At 48.6% G+C, this 17404-nt stretch overlaps 1 protein-coding gene across 6 annotated transcripts in view; it reads left to right on the top strand.

Moving 5' to 3' along the window:
• KIF21B (kinesin family member 21B) overlaps window positions 1-17404 on the top strand; it is a 71592-nt gene that overhangs the window by 31377 nt on the left and 22811 nt on the right. For all 6 annotated transcript variants that reach the window (XR_008331113.1, XR_008331111.1, XR_008331112.1 and 3 more), the window contains exons 5-13: window positions 3862-3996; window positions 4088-4255; window positions 5220-5335; window positions 6037-6232; window positions 7118-7307; window positions 7619-7682; window positions 9210-9431; window positions 9922-10006; window positions 11145-11259. Coding sequence is in view for 2 of the 6 variants with exons in the window: in XM_053392892.1 (XP_053248867.1) it covers window positions 3862-3996; window positions 4088-4255; window positions 5220-5335; window positions 6037-6232; window positions 7118-7307; window positions 7619-7682; window positions 9210-9431; window positions 9922-10006; window positions 11145-11259 (1291 nt within the window). In the remaining 4 variants the exon portion in view is untranslated. The remainder of the gene's footprint in view (window positions 1-3861; window positions 3997-4087; window positions 4256-5219; window positions 5336-6036; window positions 6233-7117; window positions 7308-7618; window positions 7683-9209; window positions 9432-9921; window positions 10007-11144; window positions 11260-17404) is intronic.

The following is a 17404-nucleotide window of genomic DNA, read 5'->3' as shown; positions in this document are numbered from 1 at the left end:
TTCATCCAACGTCCCTTCTTTCTGGTCTCGGGTTATGTCAGTCCTTGCTATCCATTCCATCAAGTCCATCAACCTGGTAGTCTGATATCCGAGGCTCTTAAGTCTCTTCCATGCCCCTTCTGCAGATCTTTTTCTTCTTGTTTATTTTTGCACTTTTCCTTGTCTTTTGTTGGTCTCTTTCTTAGTTTCTTTCCTTTCTCCTTAGGGAGTAGGTCTCCGGGGAATTTCCACTCATACTCATGTCCATCTCCCCGCATCAGACCAGCCCATTCCCCACAGTCCCACTCCCCACAGTCATCAATATAATCCAAAAGATCTTTAACAGCATATTTCAAAATCTCTCCAAAGTTGAGAGCCTCCTCAGCTCCCAACTCCCTCTGGCCTAATTCAAGTTCATTCTTCCGAAACAGCGGCTTATGCTCCTGCAGGGCCTCGGGTCTCTCGATTTGTGTTGCTTGAGGTAGCACCGTAGCTTCCTTCATTATTGTCTGCCCTTGCATTTGCCCAGTCGAACCAGTTTCCTGAATTGGTCCCTGTATGATTTCTATGTCAATATTCCCTACTTGTCCACATTCACTGATTACAACCGTCATCAAATCCAACTTCTCGTTCATCAAATCCACCTTCTCATGCAACTGCTCCAACAAAGCACTTGTCTTGCAAAAAGCAAGCACCAGGACTTCTTCCAAACACATTTTTATTCAAGGTCACAGTCTGGTCCCACGATGTTAATCTCGCAGCTGTGAAATCTCCAAGTGAACTAATAATAATAATAATAATAATAATAATAATAATAATTATTATTATTATTATTATTATTATTATTTATTATTTATACCCCGCCCATCTGGCTGGGCCTCCCCAGCCACTCTGGGCAGCTTCCATAAAAACCAAAAATACAGTAAAATATCACACGTTAAAAACTTCCCTGAACAGGGCTGCCTTAAGATGTCTTCTGAATGTCAGGTAGTTGTTTATCTCTTTGACATCTGCTGGAAGGGCGTTCCACAGGGCGGGCGCCACTACCGAGAAGGCCCTCTGCCTGGTTCCCTGTAGCTTTGCTTCTCGCAGTGAGGGAACCGCCAGAAGGCCCTCGGCGCTAGACCTCAGCGTCCGGGCAGAATGATGGGGGTGGAGACGCTCCTTCAGGTATACTGGACCGAGGCCGTTTAGGGCTTTAAAGGTCAGCACCAACACTGCAACAACAATTTGACAAGCTCCCTCTAGAGGATACAATTTCTATTTGTGTCCATCTTTTTTAAATCATGTCCAACAAAAGAAAGTTACTTTCAATTTTCGAATATTTTGTTTCTTTAAAATGCAACAGGCAACATTAGAATCAATTTGTTTCTCTTTTTTCTTACTATCTGTCAAAATATTCCATCCACAGTCAATGGACGTCTCCAATAATTTCTGTCTCTGACACGCCGTTCCCAGGTTTGAGACGGTAGAAACTTATTCTCCTTTACTCCCTCTCCAGCAGGCTTGAACAGTTTAGTTTCCCCCCCTTTTCTCCTGCTTCCAAGGGGGTTTTAATGGTTATAAATGAAGGAAATTTCGACCTTTGTAAAGCGACTTTCCAGGCTATTAGCTTACAAGATTTTTGCTTCAATCTATTTACAGAAAGAGGAAGGTGGACTTCCTGTTTTGAACCTTCCCGCTTCGGTGCCAAATTAAGATATTTCTTGATCCAATTTTCCGTTTCTACTCACGGGTACTTGTTTAGAGTCCAATTGTCAACAGGAAAAAGTCAGCGCTCTCCAGCAATGGCAATGCAGCTTCCCTCCGTGAAAATAGCAGTCAGTTCGCAGCACCGCGCCGATCACCCCACTTCACTCCGGAGTCCCAAAAAGGGGTCCCCCGCGAGTAGGGGAGGCGCTCCTGGTGCTCTGCCGAACCCCACGTTCCCAGGCTTCTTCCACCTGGGATTTCTAGCGGGTCCCCACCTTCGCGGTGGCGGGTAGACCCAGTTTCCACGGAGCCAGTTCCTCCGACCGGAGGAACTCCGCCATTTCGCCGATGGCGCTAACCCGGAAGTCTCAGAACTCTAACCATTATAATTCAATTGAACATTTAATTATTTCTTACAGTGAGAAATTAATATCTCTTCCCATAATTCGCCTTGAGTTTCTAGATATCATGGCCTTCATTTGATTCAGATGCACAGTTCATATATTGCCAGAGCTCTTAGGCAATTGTTTCAGAGTTTAGATAAGAGAGAGTGTCTTAATTACAAAGAAGTTGAAACACTGGTACTCTCCTTCTGTTTTCCCTTTTGGCGCTTGGTCTTCATGTGCAGTGAAACTACTGTCCTGCCACAATACCTTAAAACTCACCAAGGCAATTTCTGCAGTATTGAAAAATACCACATTTTGGTAGTTGAAAGTCTTTAAGAAGAGTGTGGCAAGGGGAGATATAGATGATCACATTTGTATTTCATTCCAGACCTTTAATAAAACGGTTATCTTTCTATTAGTTCATGGAGTCCTTAGCTGTACAGGTGTCTGTAATAAAGACCCCTGAAAGGGGTGTAAAGACGTTTCTGTTCAAACTGCCCTTTCTGTATCTCCCCACCCTTTTGAGAAGAGGGTCTGTTGTTGAGTGGTACAGCACCCTGCATTCAGAAGATCTGAAATTCAATCCCTGACATCCCCAGGTAGGGCTGGGAGAGACCCCTGTCTAAAACCCCGAAGATTTTCTGCCAGTCAGTACTGAGCTAGAGGGACCCAAGGGTTTGACTCAGTTCAGTATGTTACATACGAAGCTTTCTTGTGCTATCATCTGAATCGGACAAGTGTTGTCATTTAATTTAATAGGTAATCCCAGATCTCCATTCTTAGGTGTCTTATTTGGCGTGTGCTTTAAACTGCTAGTGCATTTTTTGGACAAGCTTAATTTTATATAATATTGACTGGATTTCCTTTCAATTATAAACAACTAAGACAGACAAATTTATTATGGGATAAGCATCTGTGGACATTTGCCTGAAGTATAATCTTCAATAGGAGGGGTGTGTGTGTTTGTGTGTGTGTGTGCATGCACACATGAATTGCAGCCACACCATACACTTAAAATACTTTTGAAGAATTCCCCCAGATAATACTGAGAACTGTAGTTTACCCTCCACAGAGCTGTGGATCATGTGCTAGAAATGCCTGAGGTGGCTGTGACCCTAAGCAGTGGAGGGATTTGTGTGTCAGACATATTATTTATACATAAATATTTATATTGTTGTGTATGTTCCTTTGTGTGTTATTGCATATTTAGAAGAAGAAACAGACAAAATCAGTATCTCACTATCTTTGTCATTGACATATTGACAGTGAAACAGGAAGCAATTAGAAGCATTAGAAAACAGGCACCACAGTCATTACTTTATCAAAGAAATCCAGTCTTTCCAAGAAATCTTGTAAGTTCAGATAAATTTGCAAGTCTTGTCTCGCCAGGTTTTCTGTTGCGGTATAATTTAGTTTATAAAAGGGATTCAATGGTAATAATTAACACCTCCTAACAAAGTACTAAATTGTATTTGGAGCTAGGAGTGTGTGCAATTTTGAGCTGAGAAAAATCCAGAGGAGACAGAGTTGAACAACCCTACCAACTTGGCCTCCTCGTCACTCTCCCTTCTGGCCCTGTCAGGAGAAAGACACACAACTGCATGTCAGATCTAGCTCGATCCTGATTGTTATAGTCCTGTAGGGGGTTGACTTTCGCAAGAGTTAATGATGAAATAGCGTCCAGCAGGAAGCTGTATGCCTGTTCAAGCAAGGTTGAAAAATTATTCCATTTGCTTTTGTGTGTTCATGTGTTGCCTTGCATCTTGGTAGAAAGCGTAACCACCATCCCTAATCTCTTCTGCAGCTGATTCAGTGCCTGAAGCAGGGAGCTCTCTCTCGAACCACAGCCAGCACCCAGATGAATGTCCAGAGCTCCCGCTCCCATGCCATCTTCACCATCTACCTTTGCCAAATGCGCGTCTGCTCCCCTGTACACTTGGTAAGGACATGAGAAGGGGAGGACAGGGGTGGAGCAGTTGCAGAATCCATTACACCTCAGGAAATGATTCTGGGATGTGTTCCGATTGCAGGTGAATGGAGACTCCAACAGTCTCCTGGAGGGATCCCAGCCTTCTAGTGAATATGAGACGCGAACAGCCAAATTCCACTTTGTTGACCTGGCTGGCTCAGAGAGGTTGAAGCGGACTGGTGCAACTGGCGAGAGAGCCAAGGAAGGGATCTCCATCAACTGTGGTTTGGTATGGCCTTTATCATACAAATGGGTCAGGATTGGATACGACAACAAGTGCAAGGTCCTGTAATATTTTGCCTGGCAAACCAAGTATTGTCCAGCACCTTTGTTACTGTTTTGAAGTTTGCACAAGCCATGGCTTGGTCTAGGCATATAAGAGCTCTTTGTTGTAGCATACAGGCTTCATGGAATGGGATACACCAGGGGTCAGCAAGGTTTACCTTGCCTGGGCCTGTTCACTCCAGCGGAGATCCTTCCGTGGGTTGGAGCGCACGCCCCTGCGATTTCCAGCATCTGCGTCTGCGCAGATGCGATTTCTGGTGCTGCGGAAGTGAGTCCCTGCGCCACGTTGCGCTGGTTTAGCACAGTGCACGGGGACTCGCTGAGTGGGCGACTCAGTTCAGGGGAGGCTTGTGGGCCAGTTAAACAACCCCCATGGGCCACTTGTGGCCCTTGGGCCTTAGGTTGCTGACCCCTGGGATACGCAATGAAATCTGTGTTGTTTCTGGTGGGCAAGGCTCTGTCCCTGAAGCCACTGCAAATTTAAGAGACAGGGAATTGTGGAAATGGAACTATAGTATAGTCTGAAAGTGACAGTGACATTTGCAAGCATTTATAATACAGGTATAATATAGGTGCTTGTATCTTTTTAAAAATGAGTTGAGATTCTCTAGGGTTGGTTAGATGCTTCTGTGAAAGCCAGATTCTGTAGACTAAGGTTTAGTCATGATGATATAGCAACAAAGTTTATGTGGTTTATATGGTTCATCCCTGTAATGGAAAAGTCATGGTGTTTACCAGTATAAGCTTCAGCCCAGTAAGTGGGGGTGGGGGGCTGATTTGTGACCTCAAAAAGGGAATAACTGCTTGAACCTGCATTGACTTTTCTATGAGGAATGTATGGTGCCAGAATAAAGGCACAAGGGAAAGTGTCCATCTCTTATTCGCCGACTTGTCCTTTTTATTGATAGCTAGCACTGGGAAACGTCATCAGTGCCCTTGGGGATCAGAGCAAGAGAGCCTTGCATGTGCCCTACCGAGATTCAAAGCTGACTCGGCTCCTCCAAGATTCCCTTGGTGGCAACAGGTAATGGAAAGAGGCACTAGAACAGCTGTTTGTAGCTTTTGCAGGGTTACTGGCATTGGGGGTTGCAGGTGAGGAGGCTGTCTGGATTGTGTGTTATAATTAATGCTGCATGGCCATGGGAGCCCTTAATGAGAGGTCCCAAGGCAAGGCCACAGCAGATGTGCCAAGGAACGTATTTTAAAACACATCCCAGGCCTCATTTCTTCCTGGGTTCCAAATGTGATTATTGGCTTTTGAAAAATAGATGCTTACATAATACGCCTAAGCTGTTTCTGATCCAGAATTCTGGCAACTGTACCTCCTAACATGGGATCACTGTAATCTCTTCTTTCCCCCTCTTTTCTAGTCTGTTTCCTTTTACAACTGCCCTTCTCTCCCCCCTCTCCCAAATTTCCTTCATGTTCTTTGTTTGTCTTATCATGGCCTTTTGGATTTGGGAACTCCCGCATTCTGTTTGGCAGACTATTTGGTAATTTGCCCAAGGCAAGGGGGGGCAAGGTTGTTCGGAACTCTTGTCTGAACTCTGATTCACCATGCAACAAATTGGAGCCCTCCGCAGCTGGTTGGTTTGAGCTGCCAGACTGCCAGCATTGGAAATGGCTTGACCTCTGCACTGCTACTCTCCCTGGAAGGTAGCTGATGTGGCAGGGAGACTAGCAGCCCTCCTGTGCTTGACCTTATTTGTTCTCCCACCTTCGTAGCCAAACCATAATGATTGCCTGTGTGAGCCCTTCTGATCGGGATTTTATGGAGACCCTGAATACCCTTAAGTATGCCAACAGAGCTCGCAACATCAAGAACAAAGTGGTGGTGAACCAGGATAAGACGAGCCAGCAGATCAGCGCCCTGCGAGCTGAAATTGCTCGCCTTCAGATGGAGCTCATGGAGTACAAGGCGGTAAGGAGATGTCAGGAGTGTTTTGCACTGAGTGGCACAGCTTCAGCACTTGAAGTCCCTTGTCCCTAGTGGTGTTTTCTCTCTCCCCCTCTCTTTAGGAATGTTGCACACCCAGTTAAATTCCCCTGGAGAAAATATCTGAATGCCATATTTGGCCTACTCCCTTTTTTTATTTGAAAAGTTCTAATTCTGCAGATGATTTACTATAGATGAACATTGGCAGGTCTCTTTAAGCTTTAGTTTCTCCATCTTTAAAATAGGGATGATAGCAACCTACTTTGTAGAGAGCAAACCCAGTATATAGCGCACCGCTGAAATTTGAGAGCCCAAAGTCCACCATTGCATGATTTTGCCACAAGCTGTTGCTTGTGGTGCACTTTTATTGGTGGTCTTTTAATCTCTCTTTTTAAAAGGTTCATGGGATAGTTAGATTTTAACAACAACAACAACAACAACAACAACAACAACAACAACAACAACATATTTATACCCCACCCTCCCCAGCCAAGACCAGGCTCAGGGCGGCTACTGTCTTTTAAAATGCAGTACTCTACTTTGAGAAGCCCCAATGATCAAAGACTGGCGTATAAACATAAATATAAATCTTTTATGCAACTCTTTAAGAGCTGGTTTGAAAAAACATGGCAGTCACTGAACTATTTCTGCAGGAAGGTGGATTATAAAATACTTGAAAAGTACCCCAACTTCAGAGCCTTCCTGTATGTGCAAGACTGCCATTACAGGCAGAAGGCTTGAGATGACTGAAGTATACTGTGATGATTATGCCCCTTAATTGGGATGCGCACAGGGCAAATGTCTTCCACCCCAGTCCATGTGCTCTCCAGCCCTTCCTACTGGTGTTTTCATTCATTTCTGTCTCCAAAGGGTAAGCGTGTCATTGGAGAGGATGGCTCTGAAGGCTATAGTGACCTGTTCCAGGAGAATGCCATGCTGCAGAAGGAGAACACCACTTTGCGTATGCGTGTGAAGGCCATGCAAGAAGCTATTGATGCCATCAACGTCCGTGTCACACACTTAATGAGCCAAGAAGCCAACTTGATTCTTGCCAAGGCAGGTGAGGCTGAGAGGGGCAACTGGTTGGGGTCTCTAGACCATTTCATTAGACAGCATACAAATGGCACTATATATTCCTTAAAGTCACAAGAGAAAAATTATGTTTACAGATTTTAGGGTTGGTTTTATGATGGACCAAACTGTGCATGATGTTAGCCATATGTTCAGTCAAGCATGCTTAGCCTGGCTGCTTTTGTTTTCCGTAGCAATTGGGCTTCTCTGATTTCTTTGGGATCTTGCTTGCTCTTGTCTATCTTTCTCCATTATTGTTTAGAATTTAATTTCTGTGTCTTTGCGTCATTGTTCTCCCAGGTGATGGCAACGAGGCTATTGGTGCTCTGATTCAGAACTACATTCGGGAAATAGAGGAGCTCAGGTAAGACGGAGTGGTCCTCTGGATTCCCCCACCCACTTTTACTCTTTTTGCAAGTGGCCATACCTTCTTGAAAGAGAAAAATACCTGACTTCTAAACTGGTGACTATTAAAGTAGCTCTAAGTCAATACTTTCACCCCCGTGGCTTCTTGCCCTTTGTGTACTGTAATCTTCAAATGATGAGCACTTTAGGATCAGAAACAACCCTTTGCGAATAATAAGAGAACCCATACAAGTGATGCTCACACAAAACCCCACACATACACTAAGGAGAAGAATAGAAGCATTGCCCACCCCACCGCACTCACCATTCCCTCTCCTCCTCTTTCCCCCTCTTTTCTTCCCAACCTAATACTGCATGCAACACTAATGTCTCACAACAAATGAAACTGATCTGTAGAAAACACAACTTAAAAAAGAGACAATGCACGTATTTTTGTAAACTAAGAAATCGTTAATAAGAATAAAAAAGAAACAACCCTTTGATATAAGAGACTTGTGGTACTTAGAAATTCACTTGTGCCCTCCCAAGGTATGGGCATTGTAAACAAAGGTGCCTAAAATAACCTCTTTGTCTGCAGTGGTGGCTTTCACAGCCACACAAAGGCAATAAAGTTGAGAGCAGCAGTTGCAGGTCCCACATGCACATAAACCTGCAGCAGTATGCCACAGATGCAGGAACAAACAGCTGGAGCTGCCACAAGTACACAAGCATGTAGCAGCATGAGCCCCCTGCTGGCCAGGCATGCGATGGGAGTGATACAGGGATGCAGATAGCCAAGCATGTAGCTGGGGGAATAGAAGCAGATGCAAGTAATATGGTAATGGAATATTCTGCGTCAGAATGTCAAAGAATCGTATTAGTAGCGTGACTTCCTTGATTTTCTGATGTTCTGACTAACAGAATTTAGGATATCAGAATTTGCATTTGATAAGTACAAATGGCTCCAGTTGACAGTGTCACTCTGTGATCTTCCCAGCACCTTGCACTTGGGCCTCTTTTTTTACTGGAGATGCCAAGAGTTGAATTTTGGGTCTTCTTCATTGCAAAGCATGTGTTCTACCACAGAGCAATGGCCCCTTCCCTTTATCCGAGATAACTGCTTTGTAGACATCATGACGAAGGAGTGTGTGTCCCCCAGCACTCCATCTTCTTTCCCCTCTCACATCAAGAATTATTATAACTAGCAGGTTTCTCAGGTCCCTCCTCCCCCGAGTGTTTCCCCCCTCAGATTTTCTTTTCTGCTGTCAAGAGATTAAACATTATACTGCCTTTTGGGTCCTACTCATTCCTGTTAATGAAACTGTGTGCTGTCAAGAGTTAAGCATCCTCCCTTATGGTCTTTTTGAGTCCCTTACTCAATTGCATGTCAATGAGGGCATCCGATGGACTTGTATCCATATGATTCTGGGCTAGCAGATACTCTCCTCCCCACAGTTCCCATAGGAATCTGTCTCTGTCTTCATGTCAAGACTTCAGTATATAATGGACACTATGAGGTGACTGCTATCTCTTGTCTTCTTTGTAGGACAAAGCTCTTGGAGAGCGAAGCTATGAATGAATCACTGCGTCGCGGTCTATCACGAGTTTCCTCTAGGCTTCCTTATTCCCTGGGCTTATCTTCATCTCCTGGGTTGGGAGCTTCAAATAGCCCTGTCTCCTCTGTGCAAGCTGAGGCCTCAGAAGTCATCCAGTGGGCCAAGCAAGATATAGAACGGTTGAAGAAGGAGACTAAGCTGCGAAGGAAAAGGTAAAATGGGTTCCTCTGTCTTGCATCTGCTCAGGATCCTTCTACTCTAGTTAGGCTGCTGGGCCTTCAGAACTTTTTAGAAGTATCAAAATATATTTGTTTTCCGTCATTCTCACTCTATGAGACTCTTGTAATGCAGCTCTCATGATCTACAATACAACACCCTTTTCTGTGTTGAGCTCTGATTTTCCCTTCTGTATTGCAAGGATGGTAAATACTTGCTGTCTTCTTGCAGAAAGCTTTGTGAGAGTGACTGCAGACAAAGAGCTTAGCCAAAAAGCACAGAAGAGGCAAATGATTGTGTTTCCAATGCAAATGTCCCCTTTCCATTAGTTATGCTGATGAAATGTTTTGTTTTGATTTGTTGTAATTGGAGTGGTGTTTGTTTTCTTAGCTGCCCTGACAGCTTGTTTTTGTGACTCTGCAATCTGGAATAAAAATGAATGATTTAGAAACAGATGTTCATGTAAAACTGCCTTCTTTTCTGCAGCCCAGAGAAAGAAGGGTTTAAGAAGAGGTTGAGGATGCAGCAGGGAAATGAGGCGGATGAGACAGATGAGAATGAAGTGGAAGAGGTAAGAGATCTTGCCCTTCTCTTGCATACAACTTCTGTGTTCTTTTGAGCAATTATTAAGGGTGCCAAACTTACTGCTGGCCTTTGGTGGCATCAGGATGAGTCCTGTGGCAATCTTTCAGCATAATGAGAAACTGCCCGTAAAGGACATCTCAAGTGCTATTCCCTTCAGCCAGATTTAACATCTGCTTCAAACGTTTCCTGACCTCAGCAATTGCCATACTAATTCCTTAGGTTCCTGAGTCTCAATAAAATATCTCCTCTGAGAAATGCAAGCTTCTCTTTAATCCAACGCCCTTGGATAAATGGAGCAGAATAGGCTGACAAATAGGTGCGTTTTTTAAGTAGGTGAAATATGTCTTGCTTTTCTGTCTCAAAACATAAATGTCTCTGTGGGATGCCATTGAATTCTTAAAAGCCTGGGGCTGTGCACATTACAAAATGGAAACATTCTTTGATTTAAATAAAGTTAAATAAATTAGTTAAAACTGACACACTTGTTTATTTTTGGAGGAAATAACAGTGCACTGCTAAAGGCATAATTTTGACTGTGCACAGTCATTACATTATTTCTGCACTGATTCTTGTTTTGGGGGCAGGGGGTTGTTATATTGATATATTTAAGATGAACATTTGGGAATGCAGTAGGCCCGCTGTGTACACTGGGATTACATTCTAGGGTCCTTGCTTTGAAGAGCAGAGTTAAAAGACAAAGGCTTGGAAGTTAGTAGAATGAATGGCCAGGAAAAATACAGTATGGTTTGATTGAGTTGTTGGTGATGTGTGTTAGATCTTCTCTGCCTTCACTTCCCAACATCTGGCTTGATTTCTGAATCCATGTCCAGGACAATGGTAAGCGCTGATCTTCTAGTGTTTTGCTAATTCGTCAACTAGAAGAACAGAAGGTTCGATTCATGAAAGGAAGTATGATCTGTAAGAAGTAATATCCCCATGGTGCCTGTGTTCCTAAGCAGTGCAAAATGCATTGAATTAAGGATTGCCATAGGAACAAATTAGCAAACCAAGGAAAGCAGATTGCCATATGCAACCAAAAGTTGGGCAAGGTTGGAACGGCAATGCCTTGGAACAAGTTGCATCACCACTCCCCTTTTTCTCATCACTGTACCTTCTGTTTTCAGGAGGAACGGGATGAGAGTGGCTGTGAGGAAGAAGGCGGCCAGGAGGAGGAGGAGGAAGATGATTCAGGAAGTGAAGAAAGCCTGGTGGATTCTGACTCGGATGTTGAAGAAAAGGGTAAGCTACTGCAGCAAGTGTTGAAAGGCTGATGACTCTTAGTGCAGTCTCTGCAGGGATCTAGGTGAACACAACTGTCAGGGCTGCCCTAGGTCCCAGCTCACAAAGGACCAACGCTGCTTCGTTGTTAAGTATAAAAGTCTTTATTGAAGTTCAGTTTCACTTCCAGAGCCGCAGCGCGCAGCCCCACGTCTAAAGTGTCAGACCACTGATGCTCCGTCTGAGTCTCCTCCCCCCTGACACCAATTTAAGATCCTAGCCTTGCTCCACCTTCTCCGCTGCTCCTTCCTCCTCTGGGTCCGCCTGCCCGCCGGGGTTCCGCCCTTTCTAGCCTCTTCTCCCGCTGATTCCCCTGAGCCTTCTCCCTCCCTCCGGCGGGCTTTAGGAGCTGGTTCCCCATCCGGGTCTCCTGCTGTTCCGCGCGCCTGCACATTTGAACTTGGCGCGCGCGCCCAGCCAGCAGCTTTCCTCCTGACCGTTTCACTGCTGCTGCCACTGCTTCCCCCTTCGGGGGGGCTAGCTGCAACTGACCTCCCTTCCGTTCCCCCACTCTCCGATGGAGGCGTGGTCAGCCCTGACTCCCTCTCTGGAGGAGACGCTGGCCCTGACACATGTGACTCCTCCCCCCCACTATGCTCTGGTGGGGAAACTGGTCCCGATCCTCCACTGCTGCTTTGGGGTTCCCCTCTGGCTCCTTGTTTCTGGTGCGTCCCCCCTGGGACCCCCCTTGCCCTGACCATCGGCGCCCCCTTCTGGGAATCTTCTGATTCGCTGGAGAAGCTCATGGAATCTCTCGGGCCACTGTCATACTCCCCTACGCTGCCCTCAGATTCTTCCCCTTCGCTCTCCCAATCCTCTCTCCCCAGTGCTCCTGCTCCTGATTCCCTGACATCCATCCCCCCCTCGAAGCCCCCCCTTCCCCCCTCCCCCTCTTCGGGTGTGGGTTCCGGGTGCTCCAGTCCTGTGGGTGTGAGTGCGGGATACCATTCTTCCCCCCTGGTGTGTAGCCGGTCCACTGGATCCGGCCCAACCGCAACGGGCTCGTCGACGTCGATTTCCTCTGCTTCCATCTCTCTGCTGATGTGCTCGAATCCAGGATCCTCCCCCAACACGTCCATGTCCTCTCCTCCCCCGGGTACCTCTGGTGAGACTGCTTGCAAAGGTCCCCGCAGCAGCTCCCTGTGCCACCCCACCTCCGGTTGAGTGTCCCACCAATAGGAGCGGTCTGTGGCAAACCCCGAGAGAGACCCCTCCGAGGAGCTAGTGTCCGGCGTCATCTCTTCAGCTGATGAAAAACCCTGGAACGTACTGGCTGACAGTGTGGGTGTGAAGAGCCAGTCGTCGAAAAACTCTGCCGGCATAGGTCTGTGTGGGAAGAGTGCATGGAACTCGTCTTTAAGATAGTGCTCCTCCACGGCATAGCACGGTACCCACCTGTTGGCACTGGCTGGGGTACCTTCCCTGGCGAGGAGGTATTCCACCCCCTCTTCCCCCCACCTCGAGTCCAAAATCTCCGTGACCTCGTTGAGTGGTGTCGCCCTCCGTGACCCCTCCCTCTTCGGAGATTCACTAAGTGTGTCTGGCGCGTTCCCTGTCGCCTGAAACCTGTGGGGTTCCCTGTAGGGTGTGAGCACTGACCTATGAAAGACTGGGTGCATTCTGGAGCCCTCCGGGAGTGTCAACCGGAAGGCCACTGGATTGATTTGTGCCGCTACCTGGTAAGGTCCCAGCTGCTTGTGCTTGAGCTTCCTCTTAGCTAGCGTCCTGGCCGGCACTGCCTGGGCTGCTAACCAGACCCAGTCCCCCACCTGGATGTCCTCCCCGACCCTCCTGTGCTTGTCTGCCTGCATTTTGTAGGCGTGTTTCGCCAGTTCCAATTGCCTTCGGAGTTGCTCGTGGACCTCCTGTAACTCTGCTGCTAAGTGCTCTGCTCCCCTTGGCTCCCCCTCCCCCTTCGTCTCTAACCCCGGGAAAGTTCTGGGATGCCGCCCATTATTGGCGAAGAACGGTGTCACTCCCGTAGACCCGTGCTTCGTGTTGTTGTAGGCAAACTCGGCCAGCGGTAGGTAGTCCACCCAGGTCGAGGGTTGTTGATTGGCGTAGCATCGCAGGTACTGCTGCATGATGGCGTTGACCCTCTCCGCTTGTCCGTTGGTCTGCGGGTGTCGTGCCGACGCTAAGTTGATCTTGACGTTCAGGATGCCCAGCAGCTTCTGCCAGAAGCTCGAGACGAATTGGCGACCCCGGTCGGACAGGATGGACCGCGGCAAGCCGTGAGCTTTGAACACGTGGTCTATGAACAGCTTGGCGGTCTGTTCCGCTGTGGCCACCTTCGCGCACGGAATAAAGTGCGCCATCTTGGTGAACATGTCTACGACCACGAGCACCGCTGTTTTGCCTCGCGAGCTGGGCAGATCTGTGACAAAGTCCAGGGCCACTCTCTCCCACAGTTCGAGCGGCGTCTGTAGGGGTTCTAGTAGACCCGCCGGCTTCCTGTGTACTGGCTTGGCCCTTTGGCAGGTGTCACACCTGGAGACGTAATCCGCGACTTCTCCCCTCACCTTGGGCCACCAAAAGTCTCTGGTTACTAATTCCGCCGTTTTGTCCTTGCCGAAGTGCCCAGCGCTGGGCGCGTCGTGTAGCTGCTGCAAGACTTTCGCGCGGAGGTCGTCTCCGGGCACGTAGAGAGCCCCTTTGCGGATGAGCAGTCCGTCTCGTATCTGGAACTCGTCGTCCTTCGCTGTGCCTTTTCGCACCTCCTCCATCTTGGATTGTGCGAACGAATCCGTCTGCAGCGCTCGACGCACCGCGTCCAGGTCCACGGCAGCTGAAGCGCACGCCCACGCTTTCGGTGCGAAAATGTGCTTGGCCGCCACTGGCGCCGCTTCCTCGAGATACTGCGGCTTCCTGGATAGTGCATCCGCCATGACGTTGTTGTCTCCCGGGATGTATTCTATCCGGAAATCGAAATCCGCAAAGAACTCCGCCCAGCGGATGTGTCTCTGGTTCAGGAACCGCGCCGTGCGCCAGTACTCCAGGTTCTTATGGTCCGTGCGGACTTGCACTGTGTGTCTGGCTCCAACGAGGAAGTGCCGCCACGCCTTGAAAGCTGCATGAATGGCCAGCAACTCCCTGTCCCAGATGGTGTAGTTCTGTTCCGCCTTGCTGAGTTTCCTGGAGTAGAATGCGCACGGCCTCCATTCCCCTTGCGGATCTGGCTGCAACAGGACGGCCCCCACCGCTCTGTCTGAGGCGTCCGTCTCAACCCTCATTGGTCTGCTGGGGTTTACATGTAGCAGCTGTTCTTCGGACGCGAAGAGACGCTTGAGTCTCCGAAAGGACTGCTCCGCCTGGTCCGTCCAGGTGAACTTCTTCTTCTTGGAGCTGAGGGTGTCCGTGATGGCCGCCGTCTCCTTCGCGAACCCTTTGATGAACTTGCGATAAAAGTTGGCGAAGCCGACGAACTTCTGGACCTCCTTCCGATTGCGCGGGCTCTTCCAGTCCAACACCGCGCGGACCTTGGCGCTGTCCATGGCGAGTCCCTTGTTGGACAGCTTGTAGCCCAGAAAATCCACCTCCGTCATGTCGAACTGGCACTTCTCTAATTTGGCGTAAAGTCTGTGCTCCCGTAGCCTCTGCAGGACCTCCTTGACGTCCCTCTCGTGAGCCTCCTGCGATTCCGAGAAGATCAGGATGTCCTCCAGGAAGCAGACGCACTTCTTGTAGAGGAGTCCCGCTAACACGTGATGCATGAAAGCTTGGAAGGTATGGGAGCCATTTTGCAGACCAAAAGGCATTACGCGATATTCATAGGTGCCTAAAGGTGTAAACATGGCTGTCTTCCACTCATCGCCCTCCCGCATGCGTATAAGGTTGTACGCCCCTCGTAGATCCAACTTGGTGAAGATCCGTCCCTTCCTCACCGTCGCGAGCAGGTCGTCGATCTTGGGCATGGGGAATGCTGCGGGCTTTGTTTTGGAATTTATGGTCCTATAATCAACTATGAGTCTCCGTTGGGGCGTGTCCTTCTTCTTCACGAAAAACACGGGACTGCCCCCCACTGCTTTAGATTCTTGGATGAACCCCCGCTTCAAGTTGTGATCTATGAACTCCCTGAGTTCTTGCAGTTCATCTTCAGACATGGAATACAGTTTCCCAGTCGGCAGCGTCGCTCCCGGCAGGAGGTCAATCTTGCAGTCGTAAGGCCTGTGGGGAGGCAGCTTATCCGCTTCCCTCTCACAGAAGACCTCCAAAAACTCCTTGTACTTGTTGGGTACCGCTTGCACCATGCCTAGGTGTAGCTGCGGTTCATCCTCTTGCCCCTCCTCCTCCTGGCGGGTCTGGATGCAGTGTTCTGCGCAGTAGGAGGAGCAGAAGGTCAACTGCCGCTGGTACCATGCTAATGCCGGGCTGTGCCTATCCAGCCAACTCATACCCACCACTATGGGCGTGTCCGACAGGTGGGTGACGTTGAAGCTGATGACTTCGCGGTGGTTTCCAATTTGCATCACCATTGGTGGTGTTTGCTGTACCACCTCTCCTCCCAGTAGCTTCCTGCCATCGACCGTGACGACGTTTAGGGGCATCGTGGCTGGCATGAGTGCTATGCGATGTTGCTTGATAAAGTCCACTCCAATAAAGTCTGCGTTGCTCCCAGAGTCAATGGTTATTGGTACTTGCATGGTGTGCCCATTGGGCAACTGGAGCGATGCGGTGAGTTGCACCACTGGTTTGGGTGGGAGGGGGTCTGTGGGCTGTAAAATCTCTGGGGACTGCTTCACTGACTTGCCTGGTTGGGCCCCAGTGGCTCTGTTTCCAACCAGGCTTCTTCTTCCCCCTGCAGCTGTTTCGGCTGCTCACCTGTTCCCTTTACTGTTGCTGAGGCTGCAGTGTGCTTCTGGAGCCTCTGGGGACACTCTTTGGCCATGTGCTGTGCACTGTCGCAGATGTAACACTTCCTGGTCCCTCTAGGAGCCTTCCCCTTGACTGCTCCCGGTGTTTGGGCTCTGCTGGCAGTCTGAGCCCTGGCCCCACCAATCTCCATCGGCTCTTCTCCCCCTCCCAAAGGAGGCATGGACAGCGCCCGCCCCGCCTCTCTGGGAAAGAAAGGGGTTGTCCTGGCTGGGGTGCTTGCCTTACGTCCTTCCTCCCTGCTCCAAGGGCGTCCTTCCAGGCGCACACCAATTGCCAACGCTCTTTGGGCAACTTCTTGGGTACTTTGGGGTCGTTCCCCTCTTGCCAGCTCATCTTTCACCTCTCCACTTAGCCCCTCCCAGAACAGGTCTCTGACAGCAATAGAGTCCTTCTCCCAGCCCAGCACGTTCAGTAAGGCAAAAAAGCGCGAGTGATATTGCCTCACCGTCGCTTTCCCTTGTTGTAGTCCATGCATTTCCCTCCGAGCAATATCTACATCTACCGTAGATTTAAAGCAAGCGTCCATAGCTTTGATAAATGCATCGGAATCTTTGAGGGCGGGGTCTTTTTCACGCCACAAATTCCGCAGCCACGCTTTTGCTTCCCCATGCAAATGAGTGATTATGAAGCCCACCTTCTCTTCCTCATCTCTAAAGTCTTTCCGAAGCAAATTGAGCGCGTAAACCACGTCAGCTCTGAAGTTAGGGTATTGCTGCAGGTTCCCATCAAAGTGGGCTACTAGGCTGCCCCCCCTCTTCCCGAGGCCAACTCCCTCCGGTTTGGGTCCTGGCAGCCCCTCTTTCCCCCAACGGTCCCACCTGGCCTGCAGATCCCGGCAGAGCGCTACTGCTTCTTCTTCTCTTTTCCTGGATGCTGCTACTTCTGCGTAAAGCGTCGTGACTGCTTCTTGCAGTTCTTTCACCTGGCTCTCTGTAGTCATCTTTGCCTATCTTCATGAGCTCGCAAAACACCAAGTCTTGCCCCTCGCTGCACCAACTCACGCTGCGAGGTTTTTATCTGAGACGGAGCATACTGTCAGGGCTGCCCTAGGTCCCAGCTCACAAAGGACCAACGCTGCTTCGTTGTTAAGTATAAAAGTCTTTATTGAAGTTCAGTTTCACTTCCAGAGCCGCAGCGCGCAGCCCCACGTCTAAAGTGTCAGACCACTGATGCTCCGTCTGAGTCTCCTCCCCCCTGACACCAATTTAAGATCCTAGCCTTGCTCCACCTT

Source organism: Podarcis raffonei, chromosome 6, assembly GCF_027172205.1.
Source record: "Podarcis raffonei isolate rPodRaf1 chromosome 6, rPodRaf1.pri, whole genome shotgun sequence".
Lineage (NCBI taxonomy): Eukaryota > Metazoa > Chordata > Lepidosauria > Squamata > Lacertidae > Podarcis > Podarcis raffonei.
The sequence above is the reverse complement of the archived record's forward strand: the minus strand, read 5'-3'. Positions and strand labels throughout refer to the sequence as shown.